This window comes from Oryctolagus cuniculus, chromosome 6 (assembly GCF_964237555.1).
Source record: "Oryctolagus cuniculus chromosome 6, mOryCun1.1, whole genome shotgun sequence".
Classification (NCBI taxonomy): Eukaryota; Metazoa; Chordata; class Mammalia; order Lagomorpha; family Leporidae; genus Oryctolagus; species Oryctolagus cuniculus.
In genome coordinates, this window is record NC_091437.1 from 74,757,982 (window position 1) to 74,783,627 (window position 25,646).

The following is a 25,646-nucleotide window of genomic DNA, read 5'->3' on the forward strand; positions in this document are numbered from 1 at the left end:
GCCTTTAGGAATTAACATTTATAGGTTGTAAAATCAACTTAGACATTCAGAGTTTCCATAAAGTAACAAACACCATCGACAGTGTAGTTATTTCATTTTTTAATTTGATTTTGTGTAACATCCTCAGGGACATACTGAAAATTTCAAAAAAATCATGACTACTTTGCAATAAGAAGAGGGCATATGCAGCCCAATATGATACAGTTTTTTAAGGAAAAAGATAAAAAAATAGCAAAAATTCCGTAAAATTTCCTCAATAACCTTAGGACCTACAAAAAATTATCTTAAATAGAGGCATTTAGGGGACTGGTGTGTGGCACAGTGGTTTGAACTGCGATGCTGTCCAAATTGGAGTTTCAGTATGAGTCCTGAATGTTCTGCTTCCAATCTAGCTCCCTGATAATGCACTTGGAAAAGTAGCAGGTGATGGCTCAAGTATGTGGGTCCCTGCCACCCACATGGGAGACCCAGATGCAGTTTCAGGTTCCTGGCATATCCCCAATCATTGGAGATATTTGGACAGTGAACCACCTGATGGAAGGTGTCTGTCTTTCTTCCTCTCTTGCTTCCCCATCATTCAACATTTCAAATAAATAAAACGTATTTTTTTGGCCGGTGCTGCGGCTCAATAGGCTAATCCTCCGCCTTGCAGAGCCGGCACCCTGGGGTCTAGTCCCGGTCGGGGCGCCGGATTCTGTCCCAGTTGCCCCTCTTCCAGGCCAGCTCTCTGCTGTGGCCCAGGAAGGCAGTGGAGGATGGCCCAAGTGCTTGGGCCCTGCACCCCATGGGAGACCAGGATAAGCACCTGGCTCCTGCCTTCAGATCAGTGCGGTGCACCGGCTGCAGCGTGCCGGCCGCAGCGGCCATTGGAGGGTGAACCAATGGCAAAGGAAGACCTTTCTCTCTGTCTCTCTCTCTCACTGTCTACTCTGCCTGTCAAAAAAAAAAAAAAATAAATAAAGTTATAAAAAAAGTATTTTTTTAAATTGGGAAGCATTTTCTAAAGGGATACATGTGAAAGTTAAATGTGGTAAGAACACCTTTTTTTAAAGATGTATTTATTTATTTGAAAGAGTAATAGGTGGTGGGGGGAGGGACTTTCCATCCACTGGTTCATTCCCTGAGATGGCCACAATGGCCAGGACTGAGCCAGGCTAAAACCAGGAGCCAGGAACTTCATCCAGGTCTTTCATATAGGTTCAAGGGCCCAGGTACTTGAGCCATGTTCCTTAGCTTTTCCTAAGCCATCAGTATGAAGCTGGGTCAGAAATACAGCAGCTGGACACAAACTCCCACCCATTTGGGATGCCAGCGTCACAGGCTGTGGCTTTACCCACTGTGCCACAATCCCGGCCCCAGAAGAACGCTTTTGAGCAAAGACCTTCTTAAGGTCAGTTCTCATGGCCAGGATCTGTGGCCATCCCCTTTTCCCTGCAAATACATATTCTAGCTGGTCACAGAGCTACCCCCATAAATGCTGCATTTCCCAGCCTCTATGTAGCTATTTGTGATCTGATAATGAGAAGACAGCAATGGAACAGGAAGAATGAATGAACATGTGCAACTCCCATTTTTTGCCTTGGCAGGAATTTGGATACAGAATGAGAACATGACTCTCAGCCCCCACACGCTGAGAATGGCAGACAAATGCAGTGGAAGGAGAGTGGGTTGCAGACACTTTTAAATCACCTCCCATTTTAGGTTTGGGCCCTATCAAGAGGGAAAAACAGATTCCTATCCTTGTTGTACACATATGTTTTTAAAAAATAATCTGCCACAAGGCTGGCTTTGTGGTGCAGTTGATAAACCTGTACCACTTGCAGCACCAGTATTTCCTATGGTTGCGTTTTATCCCTGAAGCTCCACTTCCATTCTAGCTCTATGCTAATGGCCTGGGAAAACAACAGAAGATGGCCCAGGTGCTTGGTCCCCTGCTACCCAAGTGGGTGACCCAGATGATGCCCCTGGCTCCTGGAGTAGGCCTGGCCCTGCCCTGGCCTTTGAGGCCAGCTGATGGAAGATCTCTCTCTCTCTCTCTCTCTCTCTATCTTTCCTTTCTCTGTAAATCTGATTTTCAAATAAATAAGTCTTTTTTTTTAAAAAGCAACATGGTAATCAGCCAGTATCCTAACAAATATAGAAAGATTAAAGACGCATACAGAGTGGCTTCTAAGGTACACATTGCTAAATGAACAAAATGTTCACAAAAGATGAAACCCACATGACTGTAACTATTATTTTTAATCCTAGTATTTAACAAGCCTTGGGAGAGAAGGCCCAATTAATCTTGTCGTCGCACACAGTCAAGCCACAACCTGAAGATGGGAATGCATGTGGAGAGGGTGCCTGCTGGGTTTGGGTTGGGGATACACAGAGATAGAAGTTCAGTTTTGCATATTTCATTATTTTGCCTAGGGCAAACTCTATAAATAGATAACATCTTTCCCTTCAGTAAACTGAACTGTCAGAGTAAGCAGAGTATTTTAGAGACTTCTTTACACTAACCAAGCAAAGCATTCTGGAAATTACCTAAACCATTTAAATGCCACACGTTTTTGCATCAGTGCTTTCTATTTTACTCTATATAACCATTTAGTTCCTACTTCAGTGTTTTCTCTCTGTGTGTGTTTGTGTGTAGTTGCAGAGGTATACAATTTTTATTTTAATCAGTCACCTGAGAAATGGAGCATTTGAAAGGAATTAGTAAGTAGGATTTTTTTTTTTTATGTAGCATGCACAAACTTGACTGAGTTTTTCTAATTTTACTTTCTGCTTTTTGTTTACAAAGATGAAGTTTAATCAATCGCAACTGATGCTGCTCTGAGACTAATGGATGGTGACTGGTCCCATCAGTTTCTGAATTAGATCTAGTCCTAAGAGGCAAGACCTTTGGACCGAGATCAATTCTGTTGACCCAGGACATGTACCCAGAGCACCCTGAATAATCAGGAAATGCTCAGTCCTGTGTTCATTTTCCCAAGGTAGGAAGCAGGATGTCTCCATTGTCCATTGAGTCACAGATCTAACAATACTAGAAACAGACTTCCTGAGGGTACAGTTCTTCCACACTGTGGCTTATCTCTGAAATGGTCATGAGCAATCTAAACAGATCAGGGATGAAGTAGGTTGCATTAGGATATTGTGATTCCATAAACATTACAGGTAATTTTATCACCTGATTTGTCCAGGCTACTTACGCATTGTTAGTCTTATCTCCATATTTTAAGTGATGAAGTTTTCTAATACCCAAGTTTAAAAAGTCATTTCCAAAAGGCTTTGTTGTTTTTTTCCCCATAAGTAAAACTTACACTGACACACAGAAATCAATAAACATTTTTTCTTTTCCCTAAATATAAAGATGAAAATATTTGGCAATTATGTATTAGTAGTTAAATCATAGTTTTTTTAAAAGATGTATTTATTTATTTATTTGAATGACAGAGCCACACAGAGAGGGAGAGACCGAATGTGAGGGTCCATCAAGCCTGAACTCTTTATATGTCCATTAGCACACAGAAACTTGCACAGGCATAGATTCTGAAGTCCTGAGACGTAATTTCTTTCTCAGAGACACCTCAGTGCTTGTTTCTAAGGCTTTCCAGCCAATTAAAGGAGGCCTGTCCATATTACTGAGCATAAGCTTCTTTAGTTAAAGTAAGCTGATTGTAGATGTTACCCACCTCTACGCAGTACCTTCATAATATCACCAGGATTAGCGTTGTATTGAATAGCTTCATTCTTCACCTGGTCAGCTTGGCACAAAAGATTATCAGTGGAAATATTAAGCATTTATTTTACTTAGAGGTCTACAGTTGGACAGGCAGTTCTGCTCCACACAGGGCTTTAAGCTACCTCTGTTTCACCCTGTGTGGTTTGGGTCATCTGAGGCCAGGCTGCTGGAGCGGCAGCTTTTCTGCAGGCTCTTTCCATGCAATGGCAGAAGTGTAAGAGATCACGTTTCCGGAAACATGCAAAACCTTTAAGGAAACCAGCGCATGGTTTTCCTACTCACTCACCACTGAAGTGGGCACACACGGTTCTGGTTATGAGTGCAGGCTGGAAGACTAAAGGCAAAGTCAGGTATACTTGTGTTGATAAAGCTGTTTCCCACATGCTATAGGTTAATGATACTGACGTGACTATTTGTGCATAATATACAGGTAAGTGTCTGAATGGCAGACCAATGGGAGCTAAGTTTCTCACTGTTGGAGTGGGAATTGACAGAGAAGCAAGTGGGCAGTGGAATGGTGCATGCCATTGCGTATTAGAAGTAGAACACCACTAAGATCATGTTTAGCTCAATATAGAGATGGCTCTGCATGGAAATGTTTATGAAGATGTGCTTACTCACATGAGTTAGCAAACATACTTGCATCTCCTTGATCTGCCAGTTAGGAAATGACTGCATCATACTAAATGGGAGAGAAGAGATGAATCTCCCATGTAGAATAATTACAAATGATTTGTGTGGATACTGCACCCTAAGGGATGGGAAGCCCTGCTTCCAACTGTAGGTAAGGAATGCTTAGAGTGATATTTCTCCAGAGTACAGGATGTAGTGGGGGAAGAGAGGGAAACATTATAAGGGAGAGACCTAACTCGTTCTGCCTCTTGCAGGTTAGCAAACATCAGTAGGGCGAAGACATGTTGAAAGCATGCAGCTTTGCTTGCTTGAAGTGAAAATGGTGCTTCATCTCTGTTAATCCCAATTTAATCCTGAAAAAAAAAATCAGAATAATTCCAATGGAGAAGCATTTTAAAAGTTTCTGATCTGTTCTCCTCAAGAACTGACAAATTCCTTAAAAACAAGGAAAGTCTTAGAAACCATCACAGTCAAGAGGTCCCTGAGGACAACAGTTGACTAAATATGATGTGATGCCCTACGGGGGATCTCAGAAACCAAAAAAGGACGTTAGGAAAAAAATTAAGGAAATATCAATAAAGTGTAGACTTTAGAAATGAATGATGTATCAGTAGTACCTTATTAGTTGTAACAAATATAGCATATTAAAATAAGAAAATACTGGACAATGATGGAGGGGCAACATAGGAAGAGTCTGTACCATTTTCTCACTTTTTCTGTAAATCTAAAAGTGTTCTAATATGAAAGTTTTTATTTATTAATTGGAATGGGAAGAGAGAGACAGAGAAAGGCATTCTCTGTTTCACTCTACAAACGCCTGCAGCGCCAGGGTTGGGCTAGGAGCCAGGAACTCCATCTGTGTGTCCCACTTGAGAGCAGGAGCCCAAGAACTTGGACCATCTCTTGCTGCTTTTCCAGGTACATAAGCATGGAGCTGGATTGGAGGCAGAGCTGGTGTTACAGGTGGTGGTTTAATCTGCTATACCACAATGCTGGATCCAAATTATGATATTGGTAATCAAATTGAGCTTTTCTTTGCTAATAATTTCTTGATACATTACTGTCATCAGCAACTTCATGTATTTCAATAAAATAATATATGGCCCACCACTCACATGACTTATCCAGTGGAAATATTTTGTCATATGTTTTGTTACTGTTGAAAATGGTCAATCTCTTTTCTTTCAAAGCCAATAGTGATAATACAAGGACAGCATGAGTAACACCTCCAACTCTAGTGTAGCACACTTACCCGATCAAGCATTCATCAATGTCCTACAAGGAAAAAAATGACCATGCAAGATTAAATTAATATGGGGTTTTACAGATTAGCAATTCAACGTTGGGAATGAAGATTAATTTTGCTGAGTACATCATTTGGAAATTAAGCATACTTTGAAGTCTCCCATTCGTCTCCCCATTTCATTTTGTCCCCACATTGTGTTGTTTTTTAGTATCAAGGTGTCAGATTTTTGTAGGAACTCTTGATTTTGTTAATTTTATCATCTAGTAGAAATGAAGCTTTCTAAAACAATATTTTCAAATCCCTTATAGGCATTTATGTCTATGTCCATCTTTTCAGTGTGATCATGAACCCAAAGTGGAAATCTGTGTTGGGTATTTCATTTATTGATTTATCTAATATCATTTGCTCTGATAAATAGCTTGCTTCCTGAGATTATACTGTCTGTGAATAAAATTTTAAGTTTCACAGCAAATCATTCATGCATGCAGTTTTTAATTAAAAAGAGAAAGATTAGTCAACTTTTTTCAAGAGAGAACCATATGAAAGGCAACTTTTAATTACTCCATTTGAAATTTCTTTCCCAGTTGTAGACTCAGAGTTCAAAATTAATTCTGGGATTGAGAGAACACCTGAGAGCAAAGATTAATCATATCATAGGTCATTGTAGATCATGTCTGTGTGCTTTCTCAAATAGAGAGGTGTGTAGACTTGCACATCTTCCATCACCCTGGACACGCAAAACCTGAAGATTTGACTTTTTTTTTTTCTTTCTTTCTCTCTTCAGCAGACCCTGGAGTTCCTTATAGGTGGTTTCAAGCACAGTTTCCCCGCAGGATCCACTTCACCATTTTTCACACTTGTCTTACTTTTGACACTGTGCTTAATGGCTCACCATTTCTGTCTTTTCAGACGACATTCTTTGTGGTGCCATAGCACATGGATTTCAGAACCGCCTGTGAGGAGGTAGGTGCAGACTTTATGCTTTTCAAATTGGTAAAATAGTATGATCAGAATATCTTGGCCTCACTGCCTAGTGGTGGAGTGCTGCTTTTGATGGAGAGTGGGAGATGGGCTGATTTCATTTCCAGTTTGTATTCTCTTCCTACAAAGCTAGAAAACCAAAGTGTGCATGGTCAAGTTTCACATTTTATCTCTCTCTTTTTTGTTAAGAAGACTGGAGCAAGGGCTAGTGCTGTGACACAGTAAGATTGAATCCTAGCTGCTCCACTTCCAGTCCAGCTCCCTGCTAATGTTTCTGATAAAACAATGGAAGATGGTTTGAGTGCTTGAGCCTCTGTACCCACATAGGATACTAGGATGAAGCTCCTGGCTCCTGGCTTCAGCGTGGCACAGCCTCAGTCATTGTGGCCACCAGCAAATGGAAGACCTCTCTGCCTGTCTCTCTTGCTCTCTCTGTAACTCTGCCTTTCAAATCCATAAATAAATCTTTAAAAAAAAAGGAGAATGGAGCATATTTAATATAATTGGATTGCTCCTCTCCATCAACCACACACTCTGAGACTTCAGGTAGTGGAAGCATTGGAAGGAATTTTGTTTTGTATAAATGATTGTAAATGAGATGACATCTAAGGGCCCTTTTAGCACTAAAACTCTACAATTATAATTTCCTATTATTTAAGTATTTAATATCAGTTAAGTATCAATATGTAGCAATTCAAATTTTCTGTGGTGCTGACATCACACTTTAGAATGAGTTAGAATGATGCATTAGTTTCACTCAAGGATATTAAAGATCGTTGAAGTATTACACTTCAGTGGTGCACTCTCCCCAAGGAAGATACCATTCTATCTCAACAAGAAATACTATGTGTTTTTTTTTTGACTAATTATGAAACCTTCAAAGCATTGTTTTTTTTTTTCACTCTATGGAAAAAATGCAAATATTTATCTTCAGGCAAAATACAAATATTTATACATTAGAAAATGGTTTGTATTTGCTTAAATATTTTACAGTATTTTTTATTGTACATAAGCAACTCAAACAAACAAACAAACAAACAAAAACCTGTAACTGAATTACTCATGGTAATATTAAAATCAAACCAAAGAAATCAAAGGCTTCAGTCTTGATATTTGTGAAGATAGCCTTTTTAGTAAAATATCATTTGTTTAAAGTTATATGGATTTATGGAAACAAATTCTTTATTTTCTTCTAAAGCAATTTGAAAAATATGTTTAAGCATGTTTGTCACAGTGGGTGAAAATTTCAGAATGCCATTTGGAGGACTAAAAAGTTGCTTTCGTATCTCTATTCTTATGTTTTCATTTTCAAAAATTTAATTATTGTAATGGCTTAAACATAGCTCTATGCTACCTCTTTTTAAATTATATTACAGCTTTTTCATTTACAAGATCGCTCTTGTGCAATATTGAATACTGTAAAGTCAGAGTGTGTAACTTATCATCTTTTTAACTCAGCACTTACTTGGGCACTTCAGTATATTAAAGAAAAAAACTCTTTAATGTATTTAATTTTTTGCACCAAAATAAATATATTTTAATTACATTTTTAGAAAACTCATATCTTTTCATATATTATTCTTTTAGAAGTTTTGTATTCTAACATTAAGATTTAATTCTGTGTCACTTGTACTTTTAATTGCACACTCAAATTTGCATGTAGCAAGTCTTTTTTTCCATCAAAGTGTTGTCTTATGTATTTAGCAGTAAGGAATTCATTGAAACTGAATAGATATTTGCTCGAATAATAAGCCTATAGGACACATGAGATTCTTGTTGTGTTTAACAAATGCTTTGTATTGGACTTCACAGTATGATAGAAGATTCCCTAAACTTATTTTATTTAAAACAAATCTTTTAATGTATTGTTTTGAGATATCTATCAAATTCTATTTAAGGTTCATAAGATCTGTTTTACAATCGTAATACCATAGTGATCATTCACCTTGTAGGAGCTGGTTGTTGTTCTCTTGCAACAGGCCCTTAAAGAGTATCATTTTAGTCTTTCCCTAGGACGGATAGAACTGCCATAAGCTGTGCTATCCTAGCATCCATGTATAGTCCACATCCTGGCTGGATTGACAGAATACAGATACCCTGAAAATGAACAAATTGTTCTGAAAAATGACCAAAGTCAAAGAATTAGCCTGAAATTTACAGCCTTGAAACATTTAAGTGTACAGGAACCAGAAAGCTAATTGGGCCTTTCATTTTGCACTTGAGGAAATTGAGAATTTTTTATGAAATTCTGAGTGCCATTTAGTTAATTAGTCAAAATCAAGCATATGTGTAGCTTGGGACTCCTAATTCTAAGTTCCAACCACATTCTAAGACACTACTTTGTTGGAAATTACGTAATAGTCCAAGATACATTAAATAAGACTTGGCTCTCTTGACTACTAATAAGGAAAATGATCAAAGTCTCTTTTCCATATCCATCAGGCAGACCAAGGCAGAATATTAGCATGAGATGACAGAAAGACTTTTTGCAAAGGAACAGAGAAGCCTGTCCAAACAACTGTCATTTGAAAGCACCTTCAATATATAATAAAGATTCTTTTTAAAAGAAATTCCCACTTAGTGTTTAAAAAACTTTCTGCTCTTAAAAACACAATGTCAGAATTCTTTAAAAGAAATTTTGATTTAAAAATCTAGCAAGAAACAATTATGAAGGTAAAGACTTTCAGAAAATGCAACTTGGGCAAATAACAAAATATATTGTTAGATGAAAAAGTGTCCCAACAGTCTGATATCATTACTGATTTTCTCTGCTCTTTGAGTGTCATAAAAATAAATCCATGCGTTTAAATAAGTCAATATGAGTTCTTTTATTTAGCTTTTCCTCAGATTTAACTTACACATTTGTCTTCCTTAAAATTAATCCACATATTTGTACTGACTGTGAAAACATATTTTCTCTACATTTTACATTAAAGACTATAATCCATAAATACATAATTTAATCTAGCTATTCATAGAAAGACACAATCTATGACTTTGATCTAATCACTATTTTTACAGAAATGTTTATTTATTTATTTGAAAGGCTGAGTGAAAGAGAGAGGATAAAGAGAGAGAAAAAGAGAGAGAAAGAGGGAGAGATAGAGAGAGGGAGGGAGGTAGAGAGAGAATATTCCATTTGCTGGTTCACTCTCCAAATGGCCACAACAGCCGGGGTTGAGCCAGGCTAAAGCCACGAACCTGAAACTCCATCTGTGTTTCCCACATGAATGGAAGAGCCCAAGTTCTTAGACCATCTTCTGCTGCCTCCCCAGGCAAAGTAGCAGAGAGCTGGATCAGGAGAAGCTGGGGCCCAAACTGGTGCTTTTATAGAGGATGCCAGCATTGTAAGAGGATGCCAGAATTATATTGTGGTTAATAATTCTTATTATGAGACAGACTAATAATTCACTGTTGAAATCTTCTTGTGATGACAAGATACGAGAATATTAAAAATGAGATATGGAACTAAGTATTGCTGAAGCCACTACATGTGGTGTCAACAAGACTTGTGCTGGGAAGTCAAAAGTGGTTAGAATTCAGTTAAGGTAATCCTTAAAAACACTCTGCCTGAAACAGCATTTAGTGGATCATGCTGCATCGTAGCACAGTGTAATTGCTGCTTACCGAAACAATGGTTTACAAAACAAATTTAATTGCATTTGGAGACCAAAATATAAAAATAGTGAGGACACCTGCAAGAGTACTTGCAGTCCGCATTATGTTCTCTGCCTGGTTTCTGGTAATGTGTTGCTTCTTACGTCTGATATTGTGAATGTTACATTTCAAAATGAAAACACAGACATAGATTCACAAAAACATATTTTGATTCTGTGAAAGATTGGATCATAAATTTAAAACCTCTTGACTTTTAACTAGAAAATTGGTGATAGTCTACTTTTTAAAGTTCCATATATGGTAACACGTTTAAACATTTATAAAATTTTAATAAGTTAAATGTGAGATTTGTTTAAGCAAATCAATAACCACATCTTTATTGATTGGCAGAAAACATAAGCAATGACTAGAATTTTAAAAGTATTTCTTTTTAGGTAATTAAAAATACAAATATTTAATGATTCCTTCAAACAAATAGACTCCAGTGAAGACTTCTGTACAATCTAGGTGCTAGATAGAATCATACATCTGACACAGGAAAACAAAATTTGATATACATCACTTGTTTGGAATAATCCTTTTAAAATTTTGACTTTAAAGTATATTTTAATTCATACAGCACAATTTTTTTTCATTTATGGGCAGTACATACACAGTCAACAAAGTTTGAAGACAAATATTTGCTATGTGAATAAAGATGTCATAAATATATCCTAAAATTTGGGGCAAATAATCATATAGGTGATATCAATTTTCAAGTAATTGAGGTACACAGATCTGTGAAGACTTTGAATTTGGTGCTGTTTAAGGGGCATCCTGTAATCCTGCCTCCCATTTTTAAGCCCTGAAACACTGCATGGGGAAGTGTAGATCAAGCCTCTTCCCTACCAGCAGTGTCTTCTGTTCATGTAGCATGCTAGAAAGAAAGTTCATCTACAAATTCCCAAGAAGCTAGGTCAAGATGCTGTGGTTCTTCTTCAGAATTAGGAAAGTTTGTTCTTAAAATTTTCATATATTTATTTGAAAGGCAGAAAGAGATCGGCAGGGAAACTGACACACACAAAGTTACACAGGGAGGTGTGGGAGCACCTTTGCCTGCCATGATTAGGGCTGTGGCAGAGCAAAGTCCAGGAGCAGGGAACTCAGCTAGGTCTCCAACAGGGGTGCAGGGATGTAATGACCTGGCCCATTACCTGCTGCCTCCCAGTGTCTGCACTGGCAGGAAGCTAGAATCAGAAGCAGAGCCTTGTGTGCATCCCAGGTACCCTGAGGCAGACATATGGACCTGTTTTTTAAACAGAGTCTTAGAGGTTAGGGCAAACTCTCACACGTAGGAGAGAGTCTTGACCAACATGCTCTCTGGTGAAAGATGCCACACTGTGACATGCATATGAACGATTGCTGGAGGCTTCCCAACATGAACCTGAGATAACCTAGATCACTGGTCAAGAGCAGAAACTAGGCCCAGCTGTTCCATTTCCATTGGCTGTGGCTACATCCCAGTCCTCTGCCCCCTGCTGTCTTGGAAATGCTTGCCCTTGGTTATTGAGGAGTAGGACAGTGAATCTTTCTTGGCACAGAGTGAACACAACTGGTTTTTAAATAGCAAACATGTGAAACAGGTGACCACATGTCTATGGTGAGGATCTCATCCAGCCAGGCCCCTCCTTGTGAGTGCACCTGCCATCTGCACCTGCCATCTTTCCTCATGACCTGAAGCAGCTCTGACTAACACAGCTGGCTTCCAGCCCTGATAATCTCTGCTCAAATAACAACAATATTTTAATTCTTCCATTTCCTTTGCATCTTCTACTATGCCATATTTAGGAGGCATGCATGAATGCCCATCATTTCATTTCTCTCATTTCTGCAGGTCCTCTGCTTTAGTGACTTGTCAAGCCCCAGACACACTATACAGGCAGCCCCTCCCCGTCCTCTGCTGTCATACCTCCCCTCTCGTCTGTGCCTCCCAGGTTCAGCACTGAGGATGTGCCTCCTGCTCTTCCTGCACCCCAGGAGTTGTGCGTTTTCACGCTACCACATCTCTTCTCACTTCTTACTCTTGATTAAGTGGCTTTTGTCTTCTCTAGTCATTGTCTTTTTCTTTTTTTTCAATACCAGCCATGCATGTTTTTCTTCCACATTTATCCTGTAACACCCCCTTGCCCCAAGAATATCTAAGCATTTTCTCATTGCTGCTACCATGTCAGCTACCATATTGCCTCATATATATATATATATATATATATATATATATATATACTTTTAAAATGAGTAGGCATACTCTGAGGTTGAGAGTGTTGTCTCCTTAATGTCTCATCCTCTGTTAATGTTCTACAGTACTGGTACAGGCAATGAATGTATGAGTTTTTCAATGTATTTTTATGTGTGCCAGGTAAATTTTCCTTGTAGAATATATGTAACACCTATAACCCCCAGAAAATGTATTTTCCTGTCTATTTGTTCTTTGCTCTGTTTGCTCTTTTTACCAAGCAACAATTTATTGGTGTGTGTGTGTGTGTGTGTATGTTCCATTCGACCAAAATGCTGTGTTATTCTTTCTGTTTTATAACTCTGGACCTCCAAGGACTGACAAGTGAGCTCAAAGTCTGCAATATGTTTTGAAGACAATTCTCTAATAACTAGGGAACATTTTACACAATACTTGAGTGAATGCTAGGTTTGTCCATATCAGAAATGTGATGAGAAAGCCTCCTAGCATCATGTTAGTTCCTCGACTTTCCCTGGATGCTCTTTTATAGCACTTTGATGTGTAACTATCATGTATTTCTGGGCTTTCTCTCATCCTGAAGTTGAAACAGTGCATTATTTGTGACTATGAGCTCTGCCATCGGACTTCTGGGGGAAAATTGGTTCAAAACATATTGTACCTTGAAAAATCAGCAAGCGTGCTCAGTTAAGATCTCTTGGTTTTGTTGTCAAATTTCCTATCTTCCTCTCCTCACAATGCCCATTGGTGTCCGCAGTGTTGGCCCCTAGCCAAGACTACATTGTGAACAGGAGATTTCCCATGCTAAAATGTAGAGAAATGATGCTCCATATTAAAGAAGTATAATTTGCTTGTGCTGAAATATTTTGTCCTCTGGACATATCCATTTGACTTATACTCTAGAATAGATTAATCGGTATGATTTACTGAGCACCTGCTGTGCGCCTCTGCCATAGATGAGGATGGAATGCTGCCCTTGCTGCTGAACACATTTCTGTTTTTGCCTAAAAGGACATCATAACTCTTAGATAATAATTACAGACTAATATGAGAGTGTGTGTGTAGTGGAAGGCAATATGGTACAGTGTAGCTCACAAGATAAAGCAGGTTACAGAAAGAATGATCTCCAAAGCTCCAGTATCTAAATATATTCCCATCAACATAGATTCATATAAAGAAACAAGCTTATAGCCATCCCCATGGAAATGTATATTTCAAGCATTATTTTCTTGAGATACTGTATTACTTAATACTGAGGATAAAATGACATAGCTTTGTATTTGTTCATTCAGTGAAGAATGGCTCCATAATTATTGCATGTAAATGTCATCTCCAAAGTAGTGATTGTTCCTTTGAGTTTTTGTGGTAATAAGAGCCAAAGATTATGTTCTATCTCAAAGGAATTTTGTTTGTATTGGCGGCAAGTGGGAATGTTAGGTGTGCTTATACAGGAGAATATTTATATTATCCCGGTAATATTATAGTTCCAACATGCTCTAACAATGGCAAGATTCATGGGCCTGTAAAAAATGACTTAATACAAACTCAGGAATCTTCATAGCCTGTTTTCATAATTCCCAAGGATATAAGAAAAAAATATTGATATAAGTAATAAGTGTGCTAACTTAGGTAGTTTGCTTACCTCCTCATCATTCCCTCATTGATACAAAGCATGGGTGTGCATTCATGTGTATGTGTGCATGCATGTGTGTTCACATGTTTGTATGCATATGTATGCTTGTGGATATGTGCACACATTTGCATGCATGTGATGTGTGTTCCTGTGTATGTGCATGACTGTAATCTTGTGAGTTCATGTGTATGTGTTGTCATATGCATGGTGTGTGTGTTCATGTGCATTTATTTAATGTGCATACATGTATGCATGTATGCATTCATGAGAGTTGGTGACTAGGAATAATGAAATAGTGGCAATTAGTGTAGATATTAACCTTTCATTACTAACATTAATAACAGAGACAAAATTAGACTTGGTGGTTGCCTCTGCTGGGGAGAGGTGGTGTGGAGAAATGGGGAGAATGTATTTCCTTTTGCAGAGATGGAAATACTCTAAAATTGATGGTAGTAAGGATTGCAGTTTTTCATATATACTAAAAAACACAAAAAGTACAATTTAAAGGGTTGAATTGCATGGAATGTGAATTATATCTCAACAAAACTGTTGCAGTTTCATTTAGTTTTAAATTTTAACAAGGCTTTCATTATTTTTTGAATATACGACATATGTCACATCCCAATGCTATAAATCTTTCTGTGAGTTTTCTGACACAGCGTCTGTTATTTGAGAGTCACTATACTGGAAATGGTTCTTTTTTCTCTGCATTACTCCATTGTGTATTAAATTTCAGACTCATCAGAATGCAGTTTCCCCTGCTCCAAAATATTGTGCACCATATTTTGTTGTAAATAGATGGTAACATTATAACATATGAACTAAGTACGCTTTCTTTTCTCTGTTTTGCTTTCTTTCTTCCTCTTCTCTCTCTCTCTCTCTATCTGAAGACAAAGACAGGGATTTGTTTGCTGCAGGATGGTAATCAAGAGCCTTTCAAAGTCCGGCTGCACCTAGCCAAAGATATTTTGATGATCCAGGAGCAGGATGTGATATGTGTGTCTGGTGAGCCTTTCTATTCCGGTGTAAGTAGCTTTTCCTTCTGTCGAAGTGTTTGGTTTTAACCTTTTGTTCATAAGCAGGTTTATCCACAGGAAATTCTCAATATATTTTTCTTTTATTTCAGAACATAGTCAATGGTCCTGCCTGTCATTTTTGTTCACATCACTATGAGTGGAATGCCTCTGCATGAGGACCTGGCCTGGGTCCACACACATCCCCTAGGGTCCATCTCCCGCTTGGTATCTGTTGACCCCTTGCAGCCATAACGCGATAGGATGATTATGAGAAAGTGCATCCTACCTTTGCACATACAGATTTCCTGAGAGTCCTGCATGGCAGTGCTTCCTGCCCTGTCTTCATCTTGCATGACTCTGAACTATTGGAGGTGGTGCTGTGGTGGCGCCTGTCTCAGGGTCACAGGAGCAGGAGCTTGTAGGTCATGGTCACTGCACTCTGCATGAATGCTTTTCCCCTGGGCTTTTGCCTGAGGGAAAAGTCGACCGCTTTGATAGAATCATGCCTGAATTGTAGCATGTTCTCTCCAGTGCTCTCACACCCACTAAGAATTTATGCTCCTGAAAGTTCAGCCTCAAAAAGTCATACATTATCACACAAATCTGCTTGGTCTGCATCCTAGCACCTGAGTGCAGCTGTATAAGACATCTGTAGGTGAGATTTGATATAATTCAACAAAAGGAATTTTATCAAAGAACATGATAATTTCTTGACTTTATCATTCATTCTGTAGTATCTCAAAAGATATCATCAACATTGTTGCCATATGTAATCTTAGAAGGAAATTACAGAAAGTACCCAACAGTCTTCTTCCTGACTTCCCCAGACAGCTGTAGCTTTTTAGCATGGCAATCCAATTTGTGCCTTATTAACAGACTTACCTTGGAGGGTTTTCTTGGTAGTATATAGTGCTGAACTTGAATTTTCACATCACTTCTGGCTAACACCCCATGGGAGTTGCACAAGGTCCTAAATCAATAGGCCTTTTCCAACTAAAGATAATGGACATTTTGCAGACTGTTAACTATTCTTTTGTCACAGACCATTTAAATCATCTTGAATCATGAGCCTGGATGTCAAGGCTGATTAAACTGTTCCCATGCAGTTGCCCTTTCTTCCCTTTGGTTAATAACAGAATAGCAGTGTAGCAGTCGATTTCTTTCTTTTTTTTCAGTGATGAGGTATGATTCATAACTCTGTGTAATAAATATATTATGCACATATAATTACTATATATCCTTAATCAAAAATTATAATTGAAAAAATACAACATTGCAATGCCAAAATAAAGCTATTGATTTTAAATTTTGCTGTCAAAATATCTAATACATATACAAGCTGTTTTAAAAAGTTCATGGAAAATAGAATTAAAACCTAATTTTATTTTGATGGAAAATTTTTTGAATTTCATGTATCAACGAGATCCTCAAAATCCTCATGAAAATGCCTGTTATGATAAAATGATGCATGTATTTACATCAAAAATGAACATATTTAATTCTGTTTTTCCATGGACTTTATGAGTTGTCCTCACAGACTTGATCTTACTTTCAAGGATAGTTGTGCATACACATAAAGCTCAGAACATTTGGAAGGATTCAGACAGAGTTAAGAAGAAACACCCTCCATAGCAACACATTTTAAAAGCATCTGACAAAGTTTAGCACTAACTCATAAAAAATATTTTCCTCAAAATATGAATAATGTTTATCTGATAACAAATATGAGCGCTCCTCACTAACATTATAGCCAGCATTGAATATTTATTTGAGAGTGAGAAGTCAAAAATCATCACTTGATTCATTTCTGCTAGATATTGTTCTTTCAAAAAAAGTTTATTAACTTATTTAAGAGAGAGAGAGACAGGAAGACAAAGGATCAGAGAGACAGAGAGCTCACACCTGTTATGTCACTCTCCAAGCAGCCAGGGCTGGTCCTGCCAAAGCAGGAACTCAATCCGCGTCTCTTACATGACTGTCGGGGACCTTACTACTTAAACCATCACTTGCTGCCTCTCAAGGGGTGTGTTAGCAAGAAACTGGAATTGGGAACACAGTGGATTTTGGACCCAGACATTCTGATTCAGGATGTGGGCATCCCAGTTGGAGGTTTAATTGTTAGATCAAATGCTTGCCCCTTTGCTGTTCTGTTATAGCAGTCATAAGTAGTCCACAATTATAATGGAAGAGGCAAGATTGTTTATAGATGTTATGATATTATAAACAGAAAATCTTAAGAAATCACAAAACTAGAAGAGAATGCTAATTCAACCAGGTTTCTGGAAATAAGAATAATATCCAAAGTTAATTGTATTTCTGTAACTAGCAACAAGTAAGGGAAATGAAATAAACATGTAATTCAAAACACATAAAATACTGTAGAAATAAACTTAACAAAAGATAATTAAGGCCTCTACCATAAAAACTACAAAATTATGATGAGAAAAATTAAAAAGAAATAAACGAACGGAGAAAAATAACAAGATCATGAATTGTAGAATAAATAATGATGAGTTGTTGCATTTCTCAAAATACTGCAAACTAGTAAAAGCACCAATATGGTTTTGTGTGTGTGTATATATATATATATATATATATATATAAAATCTATAGGAAAGTAAAAAGAACTTGCAATAGTCAAAACAATATTTAATAAGGAGAATAAAGTTCAAATGTTCATACTTCCTAACTTCAGAAAAAAACTATAAAATTATAATAATAAACAGTGTGATGTTGTCACAAATATGAACATATGAATCAAGAGAACATTACAGATGGATAGTTCCGAAATAGATCCACAGTTTTATAACCCAGTGAGACTTTTTTTTGACTTGTAGTAAAATATATTATAAAAATAAATTTATCATAAGTCAATTGTAAATGCACAGTTCAGCGGTACCAAGTACATTTGCATTGTTGTATAATTATCACCATTTCCACTTTGTGAATTTTTATTGTCCCATACTGAAACTCTGTATCTAATAAATGATAATTACGCTTGCTCCTCCTCCCTTAGCTCCTAGTAACTACTGGTCTACTTTCTGTCTGTTTGTATTGACTATAATAGGTAACTCCTGTAAGTGGAATCACATAATATTTAACTTCAGTGTCTGGCTTATTTCACTTAGTGTAATAGCTCCAAGAATTTGCCATGTTGAAGCATGTATCCAAATTTCATGACTTTTGAAGGCTGAGTAATATTCCTAGATATTTGTATTACATATTATCCACTTATCCAACAGTGGACTTTTGAGTTATCACCACATTTGTTCTCTATGAAAAAACATTACCATTAGCATGAATATAGAAACATTTGAATCACTACATTCAATTATTTTTTCATATACACACAAAAGTAGAATTGCTAAAGAAAGTCTTGTTTAATGTTTGAGGAACCACCATACTTCTGTCATAGTGGCTGTAACATCTTATATTTCAACTGCAATACTCAAGGTTTTAAATTCTTCCACATCCCTGTCAAACCCATTGCCTTATGTGTCCTTGATAATATCTATTAAAATTGATACAAAGTTGAATTTTCATCTCCCAATAGATTTGTAATGTTGAGCATTGTTTAATATGCTTATTTATCATTTGCATATACCCTCTGGAAAAAAGGTATATTCATTTTTTTGCCCATGTCTGAATTGGGTTCTTTATTTTTTGATGTGGAGTTTTTTATAAACTTGGATAGCAATCTCTTATCAGCTTTGCGACTTCAAAATATCTTCTCCCAACCTGTAGTTTGCCTTATTACTCTGTTGATAGTGTCCTTTATACACAGAACTTTTTACTTCTAATGCAATTGTCTATTTTTTCTTTTGTTGTCTGTACCTTTGTGTCATGTCTAATAAACCATTGCAAAATCCAATATCAAGACTCATTTCCCCTATTTTATTCTAAGAGTTAATGGCTTTAGTGTGCACTTGTAGATTTTTCAATGCATTTTAGTTAATTTCTTTTTATGGTGTTAGGTAGGGATGTAACTTTAGTCTTTACATCTGTGTGTCCAATGTCCTGATACCATTTTTTTCTGGGAATCCTTGCCAAAACACTATTTACTGTATGTGTAAGAGTATAGTTCTTAACCCTGTGTTATAGATCATTGGTCTCTTTTTTTTTTTGCTAAGCCAGTAATATGCTTTTTTTTACTGTAACTATATAGCAAAATTTAAAACAGGAAGTATGTGGCATTCAGCTTTGTACTTTTTCAGGGTTATTATGGCTTGCTGGGGTTCCTGGAGTTTCCATATAAATTTCAGAACTTTTTTTCTATTTCTGTAAAAAATATTATTGGGGATTTGAAATGGATTTCATTTAATGTGTGGATCACTATGGTAGCATGGTTATTTTATCTATATTAAGCTTCACAACTCATGAATTAGGCAAATATTTTCATTAATGTATGTGTTTTAAAATTTTTCCATTATATTATTTTTTAGGGTACAGGCCTTTCATATTCTTAACTATGTTAATTTTTAATAATATCTTCTTAGATGACATCATATAATTAATTTTTTTACATTTTTGAATTGGTCATTTTTAGTGTATAGGATCATAATAAATTTTTGAATGCTGATTCTGTTTCCTCTTATATTGTTTGTTTTTCAGTATTTCAAATATATATGATCATTTCTTCTGTGAACAAAGATAATTTTAGTCATTCTTTTCTTATTTGGATGCATTGTATTTCATTTTCTTAGTAATTATGTGGGCTAGGAATTTTAGTCCTATGTTGAATAGAAATGGCAAGAGTGGACATACTTGTCTTTCTCTTAATCTGAGAAGTTTTCAGTCATTCACTTTTTTTTTTTTTTTTCAGGCAGAGTTAGACAGTGAGAGAGAGAGACACACACACAGAGAAAGGTCTTCCTTCCATTGGTTCACCCCCCAAATGTCCGCTATGGCTGGCACTGTGCCGATCTGAAGCCAAGAGGCAGGTGCTTCCTCCTGGTCTCCCATGCGGGTGCAGGGCCCAAGCACTTGGGCCATCCTCCACTGCCTTCCCAGGCCACAGCAGAGAGCTGGACTGGAAGAGGAGCAACCGGGACTGAATCCGGCGCCCCAACCGGGACTAGAACCTGGGGTGCTGGCGCCACAGGCGGAAGATTAGCCAAGTGAGCCATGGTGCCGGCCAGTCATTCCCTTTTGAATCTGAAGCTTGCTATAGGTTTTTCATATATTATTTTTACTATGATGAGGTAGTTTCCTTCTCTTTCTAGGTATTTAAGTATTGAATTTTTTCAGTATTGGGTGCAGAAATTTGTCAAATACTTTATCTGAGATAGTCCTGTATTCTTGTTTTAATTTTTTTCTCTGCTCAGCTTCTTGCTTTCCTTTACCTGTAATTGCCTCCTGGGACCATTCTAATACAAAAATACTACCATCCCATTCTGTACCTGTGGGAATCCAACCTACAAGAAGGAATGTAGTACACTACACTCTTGGACATCAGATTTTCTCTGGAAGAACTCCGCTTGTCTGATTTTTAAAACTTATCACACTGATAGAGGACCTCAGACCACTCTGCTTGGAAAAAAAGCGATCCTCTTTGAACTTGGCCTTCATGATGCACCGTCCTTATATTAACAGGATGCATTGCCAGTGTGCTTTTCCTACAGTGATAGCTTCACTTGTTATTTATAGGATGTGTTTGAGAGGGCAGGATATCAGGACAGACAAATGCAGCTTTTGAAAGCAGAAAGACCATCTAAGTATTTATAATAAAAAGAGTGTTGACAAACATTCTGAATAAGTTAGTGAAAAGCTAAGGTGTTCTAAGGCAGGATGGATGTTAGGTTAAAGCCTTCAGACAAGTCTGTGAACATGTTATCTGGGAGAAATGCTGTGAAGCCCTGACTGGAGAATCAGGAAATAGTCCAATGAGACTAATGACAGGAATTCTTATCGGGAGATTTACTCACTAGGTTGAAGGAGGAGAAATGAAACTCCAATCTGCTGAATCTTCTAGGAAAGTATACAATATTGCAGGTTTCCTATACTCCACAAAAGAATGAAGTTGCTATTTATATTCCCAAAACCTTCCCATTAGCCAAAGGCTGCTATTGGGATTGTCAACACCTGATTCTCACAGTCTGCCCAGCTCAGGCTGAGAGAAAGCATTGAGATTCAGCGGTGACAGTGGGAGAAGTCCAGGGCTGGGAAGCTAGTGCTGGACCTGATTATGTATGTACACTAGAACCATAGATGGTAGAGGAGGTACAGGACCTGGCATCAACCTACTAACCAAGGAGGGAAAAAAACAGTGGAGTGAGGCACAAGGTACAAGAAGGAGCAATTTGAGAACACAAGGCAAGCAAGGGTCTGAACATCAAGTTAGTAGACTAGCTACCACCCAGGCATCCATGCTATGCAATCATCTTAGCCCCTTGTTCTGAAGTCATGGTAGGGCTTTTTCAGATGCAGGCATCCAGAATGGAACATTCATGGTAAGTGTGCAATGTGGGACATCTGTGAAGAGGTAGGGTATCAGTGCCGACAATGAAGGGACTACTGGAAGAGGTTTATTTCATGAACATGAGTCTAGAGTTAGGAAGCAACATTGTGCAGCAAGCAGTCAAAGGATTAACAAATCTGATGGACTGTAGTAGCAAATGAATGTAGAGTTGAGCTTCCAGCACGCCATCAATGTGAGTTCATAATGATGGTGACTCAACAGTGACCTCAATCAGGGGAATTTATACCTTCTCAGCACTTCATGCCTCTAGGATTTGAAGGTTCACAAAAAACAAACAAACAAACAAAAAAACTCAAGTAATCTGAAAGGTATGGGGAGGTGTGGCAAAGGAAAAATATTTTGGCATGTTTAATAAATCTGACACTTTTATTCTAGTTAATGCAGCTAAATGCAGCTAATCCTATAAACACTCATCATTTAGAAAGGTTTATAAGCATTTCCACTTTCCAGAGTCAGCTAGTGAGGAACAACCAATATATCCAATGCATTTACTGTGATTCATGCCAACAAAATGGCTGAAGATTTTGTCCCAATTCCTAGTATTAGCTAATTGTCAGGAACATTGCATGATTTTTTTCAGAGATTGTATGATTGAAGTTTTAGCATTGAATTCATATCCAATAAAATGGTTTTCATCTAGGATAATGGAGAAATAGTAACAAAATATAGACAGCAATTATTCAAGATCTTTAGGTACAGACAGTAGAGTGACTACTGATCAGAATGATACATAGCACTTGTCAGATAGAAAAACTACAGCATGAGTTAACATAAAAGGAAGTGATCATCCTGCTTTGGGGCTCAGAAATGAAACATCCAGTCCCTGTCATCCCTCTGAATGATTTGCCAAAGTCAGAGATATCCATGACTGTCCTAGTGACATTGTCCCTTCAACATGCTCTGAAAGAAGATTAAATTTAGCTTATGCTAGTTTTAAATATTGACAGAAATATTTTAGAAGCCAATGGGCCTTCTAAATCCATATAAGATGGGTATATTTTTCAGCTCAGAGACACCAGTTTCATAAATGTTGCTAGTAAAAGATAAGAAAACCTTGGAGATTAATTTTAAACACTGCAGAACTACCAAATAGGGCATCAGTACCACCACTCCCTCAGCAGAGTACTGACAGGCATTAATAAACTATATAATCAACACAGCTACTTCCTCAAGTTTTCCTTGGGATAGAAACCATGCAATTAGCAATCCCACCAGTGAAACTTAACTTCCCTCACATAACATTAAAGGAGCATGATGCTGCCATTATTCGTCTTGGAGTTCCTGCAAACTTCTGCATGAGTGTGACCAGTTGTGCTTTTATTTCATGTTGCCATATCACAGAGAGAGTCATTCATAGAAATATATCAGCAAAGAAATTGGAGTCTGTGCAAACACACACATGCACAACATACAAATCATATGTATTTTTCAAACTTTAAAAAGAAGTTCTCTTGTGCTAGTGATTATTGTTTTTAGGTTTTTCAGTGAAATTGTATTCTTTGCTTATTCTATATTCTAAAAAATATTTAATTGACAAGATTATATAAATATTATATATATAGTCAACCATTACTAAACAATATATGCCTTCTGAGAAATGCATCATTAGACAGTTTTGTTGTAGCGTGACCATAGTGAGCATACTTACAGAAATTAACACTGTCTGAGGTAATCTTAAGGAAAACTGTAGCATATGTGGTCCCTTCCTGATTTACATGTCTTTAGGGGCCAAATGACTACATTCAAGATGTAAATGACTTTATATATATTATTATTTTCACAATCCAATTAATTTGAAAATCGATCTCCCCCCAAACTGTACGTTAGACCCAAGATGCAATTTTTTTATAATTGAAAATGTATACCCTTTGGCTAGCAGGGTCCCACCTCCTCCACTTTGCACTTCCTGGAAACCACAATTCTACTCTCTCATCCATTATATTATCCAGGAGAGTGAGATTAAGTGGCATTTCTCTTCCGGTATTTGATTTACTCCCCTTGGCATAATGTCTTCCATGTTCATCTATGCTGGCACAAATGGCAGAATTTTCTCTTTTTTATGGCTGAATAATATTCCATCGTGTATATACATTTCATGTTTGCTTTATCTGTTTACCAACTAATGGACATCTAGGTTGTATTCCAAAAAAACTGATCCATTCTAATAAGTACTTTTGATTTATACAAATCTGCTTTAAAGACAAAAACATATGGAAGTAAATTATCTTGTATCTTTCATTATAGGCATTGATATTAATGTTTAAAGGATACAAACGTGGGTTGTGCAACTAGTTAAATCACTCTATGGGGTGCCCACATCCTATACTGGAGTGTCAGCTTGTGTCCAGGCTACCTGACTTCCAATAAAATTCCCTGCTGTTGCTTCCTGAAACTTAGCAGATGATGGTTTAGTTGTTCGAATCCTGCTCACCCAAGTAAGAGACCCAGAAGGAGTTTCTACTCCTGGCTTCAGTCTGTTCCAGTCCTGGCAGCTATTGTGATATTTGGAAAGTGAATCAGTAGATGAAAGAGCTCTCTCTTGCTCTAATTTTCAAGTAAAATACATAAATTAATGCAAAATATTTCATAAAATTATTTTAAATTAATTTAAATTATTTTAAAACCTTTTATATGTATTATCAGCTATATCATATCTTCCATGATCCCACATGCTATGTGAATATGTATCCATGTAAATAGACAAAGCATTGGTGTTGAAATTATACTAAATGTAGGTCAGGTTATTTCACTTACTAGTGAGATGGTAGCTTCATTATATGTACCTGAGGAGAATAATGAGACTTACTTTATTTCTTTAAGTATAAATCAGACAAATGGAGATAATAATATATATCCAACAGAGATCATTTAACTATTAATTGAGTTGATGTATGTAAAACAGTGTGGAAACACCAGCACCTGGTAAGGGCTCTACCTGTAATATGTATATGTGTGTTGTATATAATAGAAACATGTTACAGTGTGCATGTCTACACTCCTGGTGATAACATAGGTTAGAGAACTCAACATCAGTGCTACTTCCCATAGGAGGTAATGAAGGTGACTTGTTTGAAATTTTATGCATAATTTTTCAAGACATGTGTGCATTGTAGACTGTCTAAGCGGATGGGCAGCTGGGTGCAAAAGTTACCAACTATGAAAAATCATGCAGTAATCAGGAATAGTGTGTCCTGCAACAAATTAATTGCTTGTGGGACACAGTGGAGAAGGAGGTAACCTTGGACTGGTAGATGGGCTGACATCAACAAACAGAGGCCTCTAAAGGCAAAGAGCAGAGTGCAAAGAAGAGGGAAAAAAACGTTGATTTGAGACACATTTAGCCAGAATTGCCCTGAAGAACTCCATCAGGATGGGTCCTAGAGAATGATCTATAGATATTGAACTCAAAACAAATGAACAAAGCCAACATCAGCTCCATAGTCTTGGGGAAAATGGGAGTCCCCCTGAACCTGTTCATATTTTTCTCTCCATGCTTGTGATGGCATTTATTCTCCTTCTCTACTGACATGTTTCCCTCTTCCAAAAGGCCACAAGACCCTGGAGAGCAGGGGCTGTGTATTAATTACCCCGGTAGTCTCTGCACTTACACAGAGCCAACCACTGAATAGTATTCAAAGGAATGAGTTCTTCCATGGAAAGATTTTAGGTCTGAAAGAGAGAAGGCCAATTGATTCCAAGAGGTGAAACAAAGAGAAGCCACTGTGTTCACACTATCATAATCTGACTCCAGCACATTCCATTTACAACTGCTTCAAGTGTATGGAAAAAGCTAAAACCACATCAAAATAGTTTGTGCTGTACATGAAAGGCGAGTAAGGGTTGGCACCTGCTAGTGAAAAGAAAGCAGTGATAGGAGGAAGTTGAGAAAGAGAAAACCTGAAGAAGCTTTTGTTGTCCTATATATTTTCACTGTGTGATAACTGAACTTGTGAATTAGATTAAGCACTGGGGTGAATCCTGGCTCCTCCACTTTTGATCCAGTTTCCTGCTAATGCAACCTGGGAAGCAGTGAACAATGACTCACGTGCTTGGATCCCTGCTACCTACGTGGTAGACTAAA

The 25,646-nt window shown here is 37.4% G+C and overlaps 1 protein-coding gene across 7 annotated transcripts in view; it reads left to right on the forward strand.

Moving 5' to 3' along the window:
* SNTG1 (syntrophin gamma 1) overlaps positions 1-25,646 on the forward strand; it is a 913,627-nt gene that overhangs the window by 553,775 nt on the left and 334,206 nt on the right. For 5 of the 7 annotated variants that reach the window (XM_051843715.2, XM_051843714.2, XM_070076590.1 and 2 more), the window contains 2 exons: positions 6,519-6,572; positions 14,962-15,096. In XM_051843715.2, the coding sequence (XP_051699675.1) occupies positions 6,546-6,572; positions 14,962-15,096 (162 nt within the window). In that variant the 5' untranslated portion in view covers positions 6,519-6,545. The remainder of the gene's footprint in view (positions 1-6,518; positions 6,573-14,961; positions 15,097-25,646) is intronic. The other 2 variants (XM_070076592.1, XM_051843717.2) reach the window with 1 other exon arrangement.